We start from the raw sequence: 16298 nt of genomic DNA, 5'->3' as shown, positions 1-16298 counted from the left end.
GTTCATGAGCCCTGGCAAGTAGTCTGCTGCTAGCTCAAAGTCACCCATTGAGGCCAAATGCAAACTGTCTTGATACATCTAATTGTAATTTCAGATATGGGATGTATGACACAAGCATAGCAAACCAGTCAGTTCCAGAGATTGTCTATCTGCAGTCATCGTGGATGAGATGGCCGAGAAGAAGCCTGTGAAATCTTTGGTGAGACACGTCGGTGGATGCCATTGTGGTGCTGTCCGGTTTGAGGTTTGGGCTCCATCCAAGGTGGCAGTGTGGGATTGCACGTAAGTTCAACGCGTTAGATGGTAGGAGAAAGGCAATACACGGATGACGGAACTGTTACGCTATAATTGTTGTTTCTTTGAAAGCGCAAATTAAAAAATGGGAAAACGTCTTCAACAGTAAAGTGTGTCATGCATAGATGAAACTGGTTTTATTGATTAATAAAGCAATTCTCTTCATTTTCTTTTGATACCCATCATGTTACAGGTTTGCGACGGTAAAACGTTATCTAGGGTGTATTTCTTTTCTTTTTCTCCCCCAGGGGTAAGGGTAGGGGGATGCAGTGTCGCATGATGGGTCAATGGATGAGTGGTGCAAGTGGTCAGGTAACATCGCATCACACAGTAATTAGTGTGAGTGAGTGGGGTGTTTGTACTTGTGTCCCTGTTACAGTGTTATCCCTGTTTAGGTTAGGTGAGGGGAATGCAGGAAGAATATCCATTTGAGACGCAGAATTATGCACCTGAAATATTGATTTTATTCCCTGGAAACTAATTTTCAGTAAGCAGTACTGCACATTCTTTCCTAATGCGTGAACTTCTCAATGACGAGTTTTTTCTTCACAGTGGATGTTTGCGCGCGCATCTATAAATACCAGATGAGAAGGAAGGCGCCTTGTTCGTGACGATCTCTTTACGGCTTCAGAAGCGAAATAACAAGAGAGCAATACATGGAGAGTAATGTACACATTACCACCCACGCCCCCTACGAGCCGTGTCTTTTAAATCAGCCCTCGTCCCGCCTGTTCCGCAGCACACTTTACTGTGTGACCTATATGCAGGCCACGAGGAGAAGAAATGGTTGAACTGACTGTACATTTTTGTTCTAATACTCTCATTGGCTGTATTCCCAGCAAACAGGTTAAGTAGGCCTAATGAACTCCAGTGTCAATTTGTACTTCTTGTCTTTGCTGCTGAGCGTAACCACCCAACATGTCCTTGAGATATCCAAGTACTGTATCCTGGAAACTTTTGTTACTATGTGAAAAAAAAAACCGCCTTCAAACAGCACTGATATAACAATTCAGTTAAGTAAACATGCAACTTACTATCCAGCCCTTTGAACACACCAGCAGTGAAAGCCACCGATATGATATTACCGGTACAGACAGATAAAGAAGCTGTTCGTTTGGATTGGAATGAATTGGTTTGGATTCGCTTACACTGACCTGAACTGGTTTAAACTGGGTTTATCTGGGATATATCCACTCACACTGAGTGCTACTTTCAGTTTCATGCAACCCGAGACTTTTTCACTTGTGATACTTCTCTTCCTTTGTTGCATTAATACAATGTATCTTCGACGAAAAGCAATAATGGAAATAACATGACGACATTGGAAAGCGCGAGACATTTCGGATCTTGTACATCTTCTATTTTCCTTCTCAATCCGGAAGCCGCTAATTCATTAATTTTACATTACACGTCAACAATGAAAGGTATTATAAATATCGTGAATAAGATGTTTAGCTGCCAGATGAGATGGCTTTTGTGGCGTCCTTATGTAATTAAGTACATACCAATGATTTTCTGCTCTCTCTCTCTCTATCTTTCTCTTTCTTTCTCATAATGTATCATAATTAGATTATTTCCACCACCATAATCTTGGGATATAATAGATACAAACTAGGACTATATACATTGGTGACAAGGATTTGCATATTATGAGTAAAGATTTGGTTGCATTATATTTTGCTCTCCCTCTGTTTGTTTGTTTGTGGTTTTTCTTTTCAGATGCTCAATTTGCGTGATGAAACAGAACAAGCAGTTTCTCGTACCGGACTCTCAATTTCGAATCTTTAAGGTACCTCATAACATCATAATCATATCTCCCTCTCTCTCTCTCTCTCTCATCTATACATGATATATATATATATATATATATATATATATATATATATATATATATTTATGTATGTCTTCAGGTCCGTACCTAGGATTTTTCTGGGTGAATTCGGAACTAGAACAAATGGACCACTTTCGGGTTAAATCAGCTGACAAGCCCCCCCCCCCCCAAAAAAAAAAGCTCCCTCATGCATTTTTTTTTTAATTTCTCGTGGGTTTCATCGGCTGACATACTGTATACGCATAGATGAAATAGCATCCAACCCGTTTTTTAATATCTATGATAGTTTTATCAGCAAGTGAAATCCATGAACGTAAAAGCCATTTTAGCAGAGGTTCGTGAATCCTAATTCAGAGCAAATCATTACTTATCTCAAATGAATATTTAGCAGTAAAATCAGAATATCATTAGGTGACTATCATTATTCCTCATTATCCACATCATATTCATCATGCACTTTGTCACCTTTATCAGTTGTAAAGTTTGGCCTTAGAATTAATATTTAAAATCCGAGGGCGATAAAATAGCTTTGATAATGAAATATGACCGGTCAGTACAACTTTAGTACCACATTATACTATTTTTAACACAAATTGTCTACTTCTGTATGCTGAATTTGTGTTGAATCGCTTATGTTTCCCGACCATGTCTCAGGGTGTGGATCAATTAACATGCTACACATTCAACACTCATCAGGCAAAGCACGTCTTCTGCAAGATCTGCGGTGTCCAAAGTTTCTTCTCACCTAGGGCCTACCCAGGAGGAAAGGGTACGAGAAACGAGTAAACGGAGTTACATTTTACGATGGAGATTACTTATGAAGTAATTTCTTGATTCAAATGAGGATAACGATCTCCTCCATTCTGTTCGGTGTGCGTATGCCAACCATCCATTTCACTGATACAGCTTCTGATTCAACCATGTTCGCAGTGTTACCATTAGTGTAAATATTCAGCAATGTTTCTGAAAAAAAAAGAAGAAAAAGAAATCAGGTCGGAACATCCCTCATCTTAGGGTAAATCTATTGTTATCGGGATTTGCTTTATTCATTATTTACCATTTTAAACTTTTGCGTCCTTCCACTAAGGGTACAATAATTGTTCTATCAAAGCCCTCTAAAAATTCAATTCCACAATATAGGTGTATCCATTAGATCATTTCTACTCGAAATAACCAATATTGACTTATAAGTAAATCACCCTTTTAGATAATTTAATGTTTGTAAATTGCGTCTATTTGTAAAAATACTAGTATTATATGTATACTGTTATGCTATGGCCCACAGCAGACATTTAGATGCGACTCTCAGTAACTTGTAGATTAAGATATATTTTGACATGTGTCCATGATGATCTATAGGTTCTCTTCTGTCTTACAGCTTTGAACAATGTTGTTGTTGTTTTGTCAACTCTCTGCTTAAATGTCTCGAAATGGCTTTGAAAGTGTGCGCAGTGTCAAACATGGTACTTAATGAACTTTCCAAATTATCTATGGCTGAATGATAAGAGTCTTATTAGGAATTCATGCTTTTCCATTGCATATTTAATCAATATGATCACTTTATGACTAGATGGATAACCACCGCTTGACAGTATTAAAGTGCGATGTCACATGTTTCCCTTTCCAGCAATCAGTCCCCACTGTCTTGACGAAGGCACTCTGGAAGGCCAGACATTACAGACGTTTGATGGACAGAATTGGGAGGCTGCATTTGAAACTCTTGGAGGTTCACACAATCTGGAATCGTGAAGGGAAGAGTATCTCAAAGAAAACAAAATATGACTATCCCAACTGAATGAGATCAAGGAAAGTTTGAGTGAAATCCAATAAATATCAACTTCATGTCAGCAAATGACTTTTTATCGCGCACTATCTGGTTTTATGATGGCATACTCTCTCCTATCCCTCAAGGTTTGGTTCCATCACGCCTAAGAGTGATGGGCCTACTCATACATCGTATTCTTGCAATATATCATGTACAAAGAAAGAAGTAACACTGGTTCTTGCCCTCGATTTTATCAAATATATTTTCAATCTGTCGTTGTTGTTCCTCTATTTGTGTTACGCAGCACTCTCTCACAGTGCTGTTACACCTGTTTTACTGTCTTCTTGACTAAAACATCACGTGCTATTTTAGATTGATATTTTCTATAAGGATAATAATGGGAGCAGACAAGAACAAAATGCAAATAAGACTGAAATGAAAACACGTCTGTTTATTACATATTTCGTGTATTTCATAAAATTTGTTGATCATCATTTTGGACACGTGTGTGTATGCCGGGAATCAATTGTAGATCGAGACCTTTATCATGAGGCAGCAATATAAAGCAGATGAAGCCACCTCATTGCCAATGATCACAGTGAAGTACTTTCTCGCACCATACTTGACATAAGAGATGGCAGTACATCTGTTTATATCTCGCCAATCCGAATCATAATTCTCCCTAGAGAAGAAGAACTGTATAGGTTACCAGCCATGTAGCGGTGCAAATGTAATGTTTATTAGGTGCTAACGAAAAAACGAGAAGAATATGAGTGTTTACTGTTACGATGTAAGGTAGATCTCAGATCGACGTGCGCAAACTACGTCAGCTAGTAGGAAAACAACTCTCAACTCTCTCTCTCTTAAGAAGCCTACGGATCCAGTAGGTGAAAGTCTCATCAAACAGGTAAATTGCAACGATTGTGGTAAAATGAACAGCTATCCAGTAAGGTAGATATATAACTTGCTCCTCTTCAGCCATGAATTGAGGAATGAAAGTGCAGTTTCATTTCATTCAAAGTACAGAATACAAAGGGCCTACACACACACACACACACACACACACACACACACACACACATATGTAATATATTTATGTTTATAATACACACACACATATGTATATATATATATATATATATATATAGGTAATATATTTTTATCTATAATACACACACACACACACACACACACACATATATATATATATATATATATATATATATATATATATATATATATAGATATATATATATAAAGATGTAATAAAGACAGATGTATAAACAGGATCTAAAAAATATATATAGAGATTTCATGCACGACAATGCGCAATTATTCCCTGTGAAATTAAATGATTTCACAAGGGCCGGTGACAGAGGGGAAAGAGAAATTCATGCACGATGATGAATAGAATGAAGTATGCGTATAACATCAATTATCCATGCATGGCTACATAGTAATATCGCGAGACCGTGCACTGTAACGAAAACAATGTCTCCTGCCCGCACCAATTCAATATACCACAATCAAGTTATGAATACATAAAAAATGAGACTTAGTGAACATCAAGTGGGATCTCTTTAAATAATCTTTAAAACACAGCAATTCATAACAAAAAAATGTATGAAAAATCCTTTATTTGAAGAGCAAAATGCCTCAAAGAATATAAAATTATCTCCTTAAATGTGTTAGGTATATTCTTTACAGAACATCAAAATATTTTGCCTTATCCAGCTTTTTGCTACACAAGTCGGAGGCAGGTGTAATATTGTCATCACGGGAGTTAATTTCCAGGGCTATCTACCACTATTAACCAAAAAGAATCACAATTAATTTAGGCCAGGAGACATCAAGATAAATATAAGCACGCAATACACACTACTGATTAAAACCTTTTCTTCTTAAACACTGTTTAAAAAATATGAAAAGAATATTGATTACAGGTAAGTTTTTGCACGGCCTAAACAATACATTAATAACTGATTGACTAGGTTTACGCAATTATGTACGAAAGTCATGGCTCTGAGTACACTAAGCCCTACTTAAGATTTATAAAATCATATTGTTGGAATTTCCTCCTATCACAGCCTTTCAAGTATATTGACTGCATTGTGAAATAGTTTGTGCTTCAAGAAAAATATGTTCATATAAATGAAATACTTGCGTCGAGTTGTACGTCGATGTAGATGCAATTTGTTAAGCAGTTGCAAAGAGAAGATATGTTGGGTTTGTCTGGCTTACGGAACGTGGAAGGAATGCGTCAATCCATCTAAGTATCTTTTAGTCTGTTATTGATCGCATGGAAAATGAAATTTTAGTATATCACATTAAATATTTATATGCCATGAAGTTCTTAACTTCTATCTCACCTAGTTTCCTGATAAAGAAATTAATATTCATCTCCCTCTTCATCCTCTGCGGCGTTGAGGGAGGAATCCGCCCCAACCTCCTCATAATCCCTCTCTAGAGCAGCCAGGTCTTCACGAGCTTCGGTGAACTCTCCCTCCTCCATGCCCTCGCCGACGAACCAGTGGACGAAAGCACGCTTTGCGTACATCAGGTCGAACTTGTGGTTGACGCGCGACCAAGCTTCCACGATAGCCGTGGTGTTGCTTAGCATACAGACAGCTCTTTGCACCTTCGCAAGATCTCCGTCGGGAACCTCAGCTGGTGGTTCAAAGTTTATGCCGACCTTGAAGCCGGTCGGGCACCAGTCGACAAATTGGATTACCCTTTTTGTCTTGATCTTTGCTATGGCAGCGTTGATGTCCTTCGGAACGACGTCACCTCGATAAAGCAGACAACACGCCATGTATTTTCCGTTGCGAGGATCGCATTTCACCATTTGGTGCCCTACCTCAAAGCAAGAAGAGGTGATCTCTGAGACCGAGAACTGTTCATGGTGGGCCTTCTCTTTTGAGATTACTGGAGCCATTGTTGTCAGCGGAAAGTGGATGCGAGGGTACGGTACCAAATTGGTCTGAAATTCGTTAAGATCGACATTCAGCGATCCCTCGAATCGAAGTGATGCTGTTATGGTCGACACGCTCTGAGCTACAAGCCGATTAAGGTTGGTGTACGTAGGCCGTTCGATGTCAAGATTCTTCCTACATAGGTCGTAGATGGCCTCATTGTCTACCATGAATGTAACATCAGTGTGCTCTAGTGTGGTGTGTGTAGATAGCACAGTATTGTAAGGCTCCACAACGGCTGTCGAGATCTGGGGTGCTGGGTAGATCGAGAACTCAAATTTTGCCTTCTTTCCGTAGTCGACAGAAAGTCTTTCTTCCAACAGTGCGGCGAATCCGGAGCCGGTACCTCCTCCAAAGCTGCGGAAGATGAGAAAGCCCTGGAGACCGGTGCACGCCTCAGATAATTTCCGGATCCGGTCGATGCATTCGTCAATTTTCTCTCTCCCGACCGTATAGTGGCCACGTGCATAGTTGTTGGACGCATCTTCTTTGCCTGTTACCATTTGTTCTGGATGAAAAAGCCGTTGGTACTTGGATGTCTTTATCTCATCTGGGAAGACAGATTTACAAGTGACTTTAATGGTATTACTATGTATTTTGTGAATAAGGAAATGTTAAAACTTTGTTATTGTTGGTGCAATTAGCATTACGATAGTCATCATGTAATTATATCATATCATGGCATATCGTATCATAATATCAATGTATACCATCGACATAACTACAACGATGCAAGTAATATAGACACTTTATCATTGTCATTTAGATGGTGTTACTTTAATAAGCAGTAAGTTTATTCCAATCTTTGTGTATATATCTGCCACGAAATTGATGTTGTATCAACTTTTGTTTTACGCCATCTATTATACATACTCTCTACATTGTAACACGATACCTTTTGGTTCTATTCTGGGCTCTTCTAACAGTCTAATATAACAGTCATATGATATTCATGGAGCTCACCTATGACTGAGGGCTCCAGGTCTAGGAACAGGGCCCTCGGAACGTGCTTGCCCGCCGAGGTTTCGCTGAAAAACGTACTGAAGGATGCGTCGATATCAGTTCTCGTAAGGGTCTTCTCACTCTGCCTCATGCCGTCGGGCTGGATGCCGTGCTCCAGACAAAGCAACTCCCAGCATGCATTGCCCATCTGGACACCAGCCTGCCCGATGTGGGCAGAGATTACCTCACGCTGTGATTAGTAACAGCCAAATAGTTCGTTATGACATATAGTTTCCTCAATGTAAGCCTATTATAATGACCTATAAATGACAAAAACTGAAGTAAAGATTAAACACGTCAAAGTCGACAATAATTTATATAGGTATAGCATCAAACCGACATCTCATGGAATAATCATAATCCTATTCATATCTGAAAAAAAAAGTATTACGTAGAAAGTGTAAAAGAAAGCGAAGGGTGCAGCTTGTGGAAAAAATGTTTGTATTACACTACAGATAACCGTGTAAAAAGAATCACATTGGGTGGTTTTTTTTTTATATATATAGGCCTCTGTGCTTTCTGATAACATTCCATATTGGTTAGTGTGTAACCCATTTCTTTTAGGCTCGTAACGATCCATCAGGTATTTCAACTCGAACATTGTGGTGAGGATGCATTCAATGTCTTTGGTTAACGTAACTTTGGAGATGAGATGTTCTTTTTGTGCTGCACTGAGGTTAAAAAGTTCGAAATAGGAAAGAGCTGTAAAGGCAAAATTTATCAACATCATTTTTTTCTACATTACGTTTGTAATAGTAATCATAAATCTACTGCTGCAACCTTCTGCGTTCACAAGCGCTACCAAAACCTTTCCATTTTTCCTCTTTTTTTTTTAGGAAGTGGTATCAAGTCCAGTGATCATGCAATTAATTTCATCTTTGACGAGTGAGAAATAGAATTGAGGAAATATCTCATTTTTTAACTGGCACATGTCTTTTAGTTTGAGTCCAAATGGCTCTATCTATTATATTTTGCTTTTAAGGGAATTCTAGTCACCGTTGTAGTTGTTTTGATTCTTTACAAAGGACATCCATGACAGACAGCTCCATATGCCTGAGCCGACAAAGTGTCTAACAATTCTATTAGGGTGCACGTCACGAGCTCGACCGCCACTAGTCAAACAACCCACGAGTCACACGGCCCAGTAGTTATACAGCTTACACCCAAACACTAGGTGAACAAGGCCCATGAGCTCGAAATCAAGTAAAATAAGCCTACGAGCTATACGGTCCACCAGCTCGACACTAGGTAAACAAGGCCCATGATCTTGACACTAGGCAAAAAAAAAAAAGAAAGAAAAAAAAAGCCTACAAGCTCGGGACTTCACGTACGCAATGTTGGTCTTGTGGGCCTTTTTTTCCTTGTATCGAGCTTATGGGCCTTATTTGACTAGTGTCGAGCTCGTGGGCCTCAATTGCTTAATGTTGGGGACATGGAACTTATTTGCCTCTTGTCGAACTCGAAGGCTGCATGACTCATGGACCTTTTTATTTTTCAATGTCCAGCTCGCAATCTGTATGACTCGTGGGTGTAAAGGTCATGGGATGACCACCCCCCCATAGGTTCAGTCGACAAAGTGCACACAAGCCTAACACAATCTTTGTCCATACCCTCTTCCCACCTCCCTGTTTTCACACATAATTGCACATTATAAAGGACTTGTGGTGTAACACACTAACTACTTTCCACCTCAACATTCAGGCTGCTTATGATGGACCAGAGAGCCTATTTGGAGCAGGTAACCATGATATGCCTGGTGTGACTCCTTGTTTGACGTCATCGTGTACTGAAATGACTTGATTTTTTTTTTCACTTTCAGTCTTCACATCTGATTTCATCGCTACACATAATTTTGGACCTATTTTATGAATAATGTTTCTCCAACCTCGGAAATTAGTCTCTACATTATGTGAAAAACCGGCTACATCCTTACAGGTATTACACTGAAAGACTTCCGTCAAAAAACCAATTTGCATTTCGCAAAAATTGCAGTATTTCTAAAGTTGATTAAGATCTTGACCTTCACTATGCACATTATGTTCATGATTCCTTGATGTTGGTTTACCGTAGCTTTTGAATACCTTATCTATAGATACAGTCATCAATACTTGTTTAGGTTTTTTTTTTAATGTTTTACTTATAACAAAACGTCGCATAATCTTTACATTTGTAATGATTTTTGCCAAGTCCAACCCGAAAATGCCAGCAAATATTTGCTTTTCACAGCCTACATGTATCATCGCTGACAGGCATCCCTTGGCTTTGACAAAAAAAAAATATAACATAATTCTGATCTTTCCGATCAATTAATTTGAACTCCTTAGCACCAACATTGATATGATATCCTTGCATGTGTGAGTGTATACACATTTACCATGATCTATCAATAAACTTTAGCTTCCACATGTCAATACTCATCTTCAGTTATATTTTCTGATACACGGGGACTTTATACATATAAAAAACAAAAACAAAAACAAACCCTGCCGTCGTGAGCATATTGTATGTGTTACGCAAGCAAAGGAAACAAAAGGTTTTTGCTCTTGAACTCTTTTATACGCCCGATATGAGCATTATCATATCGGCATGGATAGACACTGCGTGATGGAGTGATCTTTATTATTCTTTTTTCTTTAACGTGATATTGGCTCTATAGAAGGCGTTTTCACATCAGCCCGATGTTTCGAAAGAGCGCGCTATTTTCTGACTTGGGAAATTTTCCCGATAGCGAAATAGCGCGCTATTTGATAATGTGAACACAAATTAATGCGCTAATTGTATCGCTCTGATCGAGAAAATTTCTCGAGTCCAACTCGGGAAATTTCTGAAATAGGGGGATAGTAGCGCGCTATTTGATAATGTGAAAACGACTCGAGAAATTAGCGCGATGCATCCCATTATGCCTAGCGTGTGTGACCCGATCGATCGAGGCAAACTGCACACAAATCACGAGGAATTTTTGAGAGGGCACACACATTACTTATGCTGCTTGCACATACTCAGCTGTCGAATTTATAGCTCGATAAAAATTCGGGCTGATTCTCTTCGGGCTGATGTGAATAAGAAATGAAATAGCGCGCTAACTCGCAATCGCGAAAAATTTCTCGAGCTTGGATTTTTATCGGGCTGATGTGAAAACGCCTATTGGTAAATAACGGGACCACACTGCAAACGAACCCAGCCATCCGTGGCAGTTCATTGTTGCGGGCGAGGGGTTATTGTTTAAACAGCATGGAGTACCGTGCAATGTATTCATCTTTCAAGGCTGTGATCGTATTCACAGAAATTCCATTTTTACACCAAAGACAGGTCAAGATGTTGTGGCAAATGTACGTGTGAATTGTATTATCTACTTCCACAAAAGAATTTGCATTGCTATTCGTTATATTACCTTGAAATGGTGCATTGCTGCATGTTCTGCCGAAAGAAAACGTGGCAACAACTTCGACATGACTCGTGCAACAACAATACACAAAACAAAACAAAAATAAACAAGCATACAAACAATGCGCTTGTGAATTATTTGGAACAAAACGATAAGATAATCTACCAGTCTGTTCTTCCGAGAGATTTTCAACCCGCAACAACTCAAGAAAGACGATTGCTCTATTCTATATCGTCTCAGAAGTTTTGCGAAGCAGAGCTCATCGAACTAGACTTTCCATGAGGAGACATGTGGCAAAATTGCTGTCATTAAACACATTAAAGGGTTAGTGTATATTTACGACGTGCCTGAGACCACCGTATGGTTTGGCATAATGAGGGTAATCAGCTCAAACGAGAAATATTAACATTTGAAGACATGGGTGGTTATTATCTTTCTGTCTTTTTTACCTTTGCACTCAAACCCACACCTTAGTATTATCAAATTTGAATGAAACACCCCTTTTCTCGATGAACAGCATAGTGGTCGTGTCTCGACCTAAGTCATGGCGATTTACTCATAGACATACAGATACCAAAATATTGCGTCCCGATTTCACATATGACTGCATCAATCTCTCGTCCACGCTCCATAAAAAGAGCGATTATTTTTACTTGCAAGCTAAGTTCTATATTATTGTTCGTATATCCCATTGGTTTATCTCTATTGCACACAAACACCCCATTCCTGTCTGAATATCTAATATGTTTATCTGACATTCCTCCATTCCAGCTGAGTCAGCATTTGATGCATATACATGTGTTTTTGATAGTTCCCCTACCTCTGAACACGATGTTATTCCAATAAACGTTATACCTTAAATGTATTGATTAGGCTTGTAAACATACGTGCGTGAAACGTGCATGTGAATGAAATTCATCGTTTAGGTTATAGGGCATAGGGTTTCAGCCCGATTTATCCCGAGATAAACAAACAAACGTTGCTGAATTGTCAGGCCGTTTGCATTTCAGACCATCTTTCAGACTATCAGGCCTGTTTCCCACTCGATTAAATTGTGTAATGTGCTTTGTTACTTTTGTATGATGATTCAGAAGAAAAAAATGGATACATCTAACTTAAAGAAGTGGTTTAAAACTGAAAACAGTCAACCATTGTGCATTTTCTCACGATTCATTTACGGCAATTGAATTGCACGCGTTGTGGGTTTTAAAAGGACATATGAGTTACAGAACTTGATTCTCAATCACTTTCACAATGTACCAGGTGAACTTGAAAGAGAATGTTATAAGTATGCAGTTTTCATGCGACATAGAAGCTTTTCATTTTAAGAAGAAAGGAATGACAATCAGAGACGTAGACTCTCTGTTCATATGTATCACGCATCTGTGAAACGCCACGTAAATGAAAAATGAGTAAAAAATAAAAGCAGTAACATCCCTAATGATTAAATCTATACGGCTTCAAAGCCATTATACACTCACCATTACGGCTAGTTGGGGTTGGAGCGATCGTAATTCAGGGCCTGCGATGGGGACGGTAAGGTATACTGCAAGTAAATGAAACGCACTTGCACTCAGCTGGGGTTTTTTCGCCTGGTAATATCTACCACTCCCACTTGTTGACTTTGACAGAGTAACTTCAGTTTATATCAGAATACCATGAAAGAGATATTTTCTTTCTTTGTCTGCTATACACTTATTTCTCGTACATGTCGGATGGTTACACTTTGTATCGCGTCGTGTTTGCATTTCACAAGTCTTACTTGGCCTGCTCTCTCTATAAACACACAAAAAAAATAAATAAAAGGAAAAACCAACCAGAAGAACAAAATTAGTAAAAAGGTTCCTTTTTTATTTTGCTTTAGGTTTTTTTTTTTTTTTTATTCCCAGGAAGGTGTAAAAAAGGGGTTTATTTTTCAAAACCGTCATTACTGTTTTCTCTCACCATTTTCTCCCTCCTTCTCCCCTTTCCCTCCCCCACTCTCTCTTCTTATACCCATTAATTTAGTAATCCATATAGGTACTTATTAGTCTGAGCATAATTGTCGTTCGAGATATGTTTATGTATGAAACTGTTCAATCACGATTCGAACATCATGTCTGCACACTGCTGAATGCATGAAGCACCTATAAACTACCTTGTTTATTATGCACGTCATGACGTTTCCGATCTATTCACTAGAGCTATTCGACGATCCGGATGAGTTCAACTGGAATTTCCATTCACAAAGATATGCAAATCTATTGCAACAGTGCAGAAAATACAAATATGTTTTTCAGCTATAAATTACTGTAACAAACAGTGCCTTATTGGCATACATATGCTGGTACACCTTCATCATATCGAACTTCTGCAGTGCAGCATATTTTGTTTTTAATAATGACTCTCTGGAAATATACGAAATGCGTGCAACTATCTTGACAATTGCATGCCTGGTTAAACCATTAATAAATGCCTACTACTTAAAAGCCATCATAGCTGCGAAAACATCAATAACAAATGAGGCAAAGAATGAAATTTGAGAAAGTTGAAAAACAGTATCATTGAAACTGAATATGACCTTTTGACAATTATCACATGGTCTTTTGTGACATTCTTCAGGCACAAGTCTCAGTAAACCACAAGTAAATAGGTAAATCTGTTACATGTCTATATTTTTCGAATCAAAATTTGTTCGTAGATTGTTAGAATTATTATGACTTCCTCGACACATGATTTGTATTGCTTCATTGTACTGTCTAGTGGCCAATGCAACCTCTTGAAGATTTATTTTCACTCTTACGACTGAAATGTTCCTTTAAAGACGTACAATATCTAACGTCAAAATGTATATGTACAGCAGTATAAAACTATTACGAATACAAAAAAAAATCAACATATATATTACAAGTATGTATCGTTTAAAATGATAACTTAACAATGAATGTGTCTACATGGTTTTTCCTAGATAAAGCCTGTCTAAGAGCGATGTCGGGGAGATTGCTACCAACATGAGCATTTGCTTGGCCAGAATAATGGTCCCATGAGAAAATATGGAAAAGAAAAGAGGGTGGTTTACAAAACAAGCTTGAACGTTTCGATAGGCGCGTGTGCACTGGATTTTTTTTTTTAAATCAAGTGCCCGCCAGTGAGAAAGGGTAAACGTAAATGAAAGTACAATAATAATCAATATGTGTACAGGCATTGTATAGGTGCAATTAATGGTGTATAATATGGTAAGTAAAATCCTGGTTCAAATGTTTGTCACTGTCATTTTACATGAATCTTGCAATGAACGTATACAAAATACAATTCATTTTGTTCAGGTTGAATAATATTCCGCAAGTAGGCCTACAGTTGCTTTTGAATAATAATTGTCCTATGAAAAGAATGTTTGTGTGGAGGATATATCGAACATCCACAGATATTTCTTGAAACTTCGAAATGCAATCTCTCTTTTTTTCGAAATATGAAAAAACTTAAGGAAATTAAAGACACCTAAATCATATGACCTTTTCCAACAGTTCCTAAGTACCACTCACCGACACTTAAGTGGCCATGAGTTGATCATTGATCTGGGCCGCGTTCATAGAACTTGTTATCAGTGACAAGTTGTGATAGTTGTTGAACTACTGAAATCCTTGCATCTGATTAAATGAGAGCAACTTTGTCATAGAAAAAGTGGCAATTGTCACTGATAACAAGTTTGGGCCCTGGTGTCCTATTCACGAAGTCATTACATAAAAGTCTTTACATAAATCTCAGAATGTCCAAAGCCACTCAAACAATAGCTATGAGAGATTTCAAAGAGAAGTAAAATCTATTTCATGAAGTCATCTAAAAAATGTATCTTTTGAGCAAAAAGCCTCTCATAAGACTTTCTGAAACGAACCCCAGGTGTCTTTTCCTTGTTGCGCCCAGTTAGAGCTTATGGATTGTCTTCTTGAGGTATGATTTTACAAATATACTTCACTATTGAAAAAAAAAGTCTTGATGTAATTCCATTCATAATAATAATGTCAAACGAAACAATACGTGTTTTAAAACACTGGATACATCAAAGTAGATGATTTGGCCTATATAATTTCCTTAAATAGGCCTACAGCTTCCTATATGTGAATAATCTCTGTAAAAAGGTATGATGTTGTACAAAGATTATAATATGTGCATACTTGTGAATGCAGTCATCTGCAAACTGCATGATTACACCATAGCCTCACCCTCGCTCTCCCTAAATGGTTTTGCATTTATTATCTATATAATGTCCCTTTATATGTATACGATGGTAGATATACGTACATGTTAGTATGTTTTTGAATGTATGTCTTTATTTGAGAGTTGGTCTTAACTGTGTTGGTCGGTGTACGCCAGTGAAAGGAATTGAGAAAGAAAAATTGAACTAATAAATCCTGCAATACATTTGTATTCGCACCTGTTGCCACAAACGTAATACAGGCGTTTCAAATAACATGTGTCAAAATCTATACAACCGTGATTGACAACACCTCCGGACAATGGAAAGAGAGAAAAGACATATATCTAGGCGCGCCTTGGTTTATCAGATGCTTCCACAGTTCCCAAAACTGAACATGTGTCCATTTCGTGTTTTCTGCTTCTCATATATATCGCGGCAGCCGTGATGCCATCCTGTGTTCCTGCTGATACGGTATGTCTTGCATACATTTCTTTCCATCATTAAAATGAATATTCATATTGCGTAATAAAGACATCTAAGAAGTGGCATCAGCAGTATATCTTGTAATGTCAACAGTAGTATTGATAAATTCGTAAGAGTACTAGTCAGAGCAATAGTTAAGTAGGGAGTATAGAAATTGCGGGAGAATTATTCAAACAGGGTACCAACCAGCGCTGTACTTACAGAATGTATAAGGCACACGAACGTCGAAGGAGAATAAGTGTTTTCCTTTTGTTCCTGTTTGGTTCACTGTAACGAATAGTACTTACGCTTTCAAAGATATAGCATTCATTCTTAAATGCAAATTATAAACACATTTGTGGCTATTATTATGCAATTGAATTATATGGTTTCATATTACAGATAAAAGCTCA

General features: G+C 38.0%; 2 protein-coding genes across 3 annotated transcripts; one reads left to right on the top strand and one right to left on the bottom strand.

Annotated features, from left to right (window-relative positions):
• The first annotated feature begins 169 nt into the window (after positions 1–169).
• Positions 170–3991, top strand: LOC140243105 (centromere protein V-like). The gene is made up of 4 exons (XM_072322837.1): positions 170–282; positions 2014–2083; positions 2780–2894; positions 3753–3991. The coding sequence occupies exons 1-4, from the start codon at positions 170–172 to the stop codon at positions 3872–3874; spliced, it is 420 nt and encodes a 139-aa protein (XP_072178938.1). The 3' UTR covers positions 3875–3991.
• A 1341-nt stretch (positions 3992–5332) lies between these two features.
• Positions 5333–12761, bottom strand: LOC140242529 (tubulin alpha-1 chain-like). 2 transcript variants are annotated; one of them, XM_072322266.1, is made up of 3 exons: positions 12731–12761; positions 7826–8054; positions 5333–7412 (listed from the first exon to the last, which is right to left on the bottom strand). In XM_072322266.1, exons 1-3 carry the CDS (start codon positions 12731–12733, stop codon positions 6280–6282), a joined length of 1365 nt encoding a protein of 454 aa, XP_072178367.1. In that variant the 5' UTR covers positions 12734–12761; the 3' UTR covers positions 5333–6279. The 2 variants fall into 2 exon arrangements, with proteins under 2 accessions (XP_072178367.1, XP_072178368.1); XM_072322267.1 differs by having other exon boundaries at positions 5333–7370.
• Between the last annotated feature and the right edge of the window lie 3537 nt (positions 12762–16298).

This window comes from Diadema setosum, chromosome 19, assembly GCF_964275005.1.
Source record: "Diadema setosum chromosome 19, eeDiaSeto1, whole genome shotgun sequence".
Taxonomy (NCBI): domain Eukaryota; kingdom Metazoa; phylum Echinodermata; class Echinoidea; order Diadematoida; family Diadematidae; genus Diadema; species Diadema setosum.
Note: the sequence above shows the minus strand (reverse complement) of the source record. Positions and strands in the feature narration are given on the sequence as shown.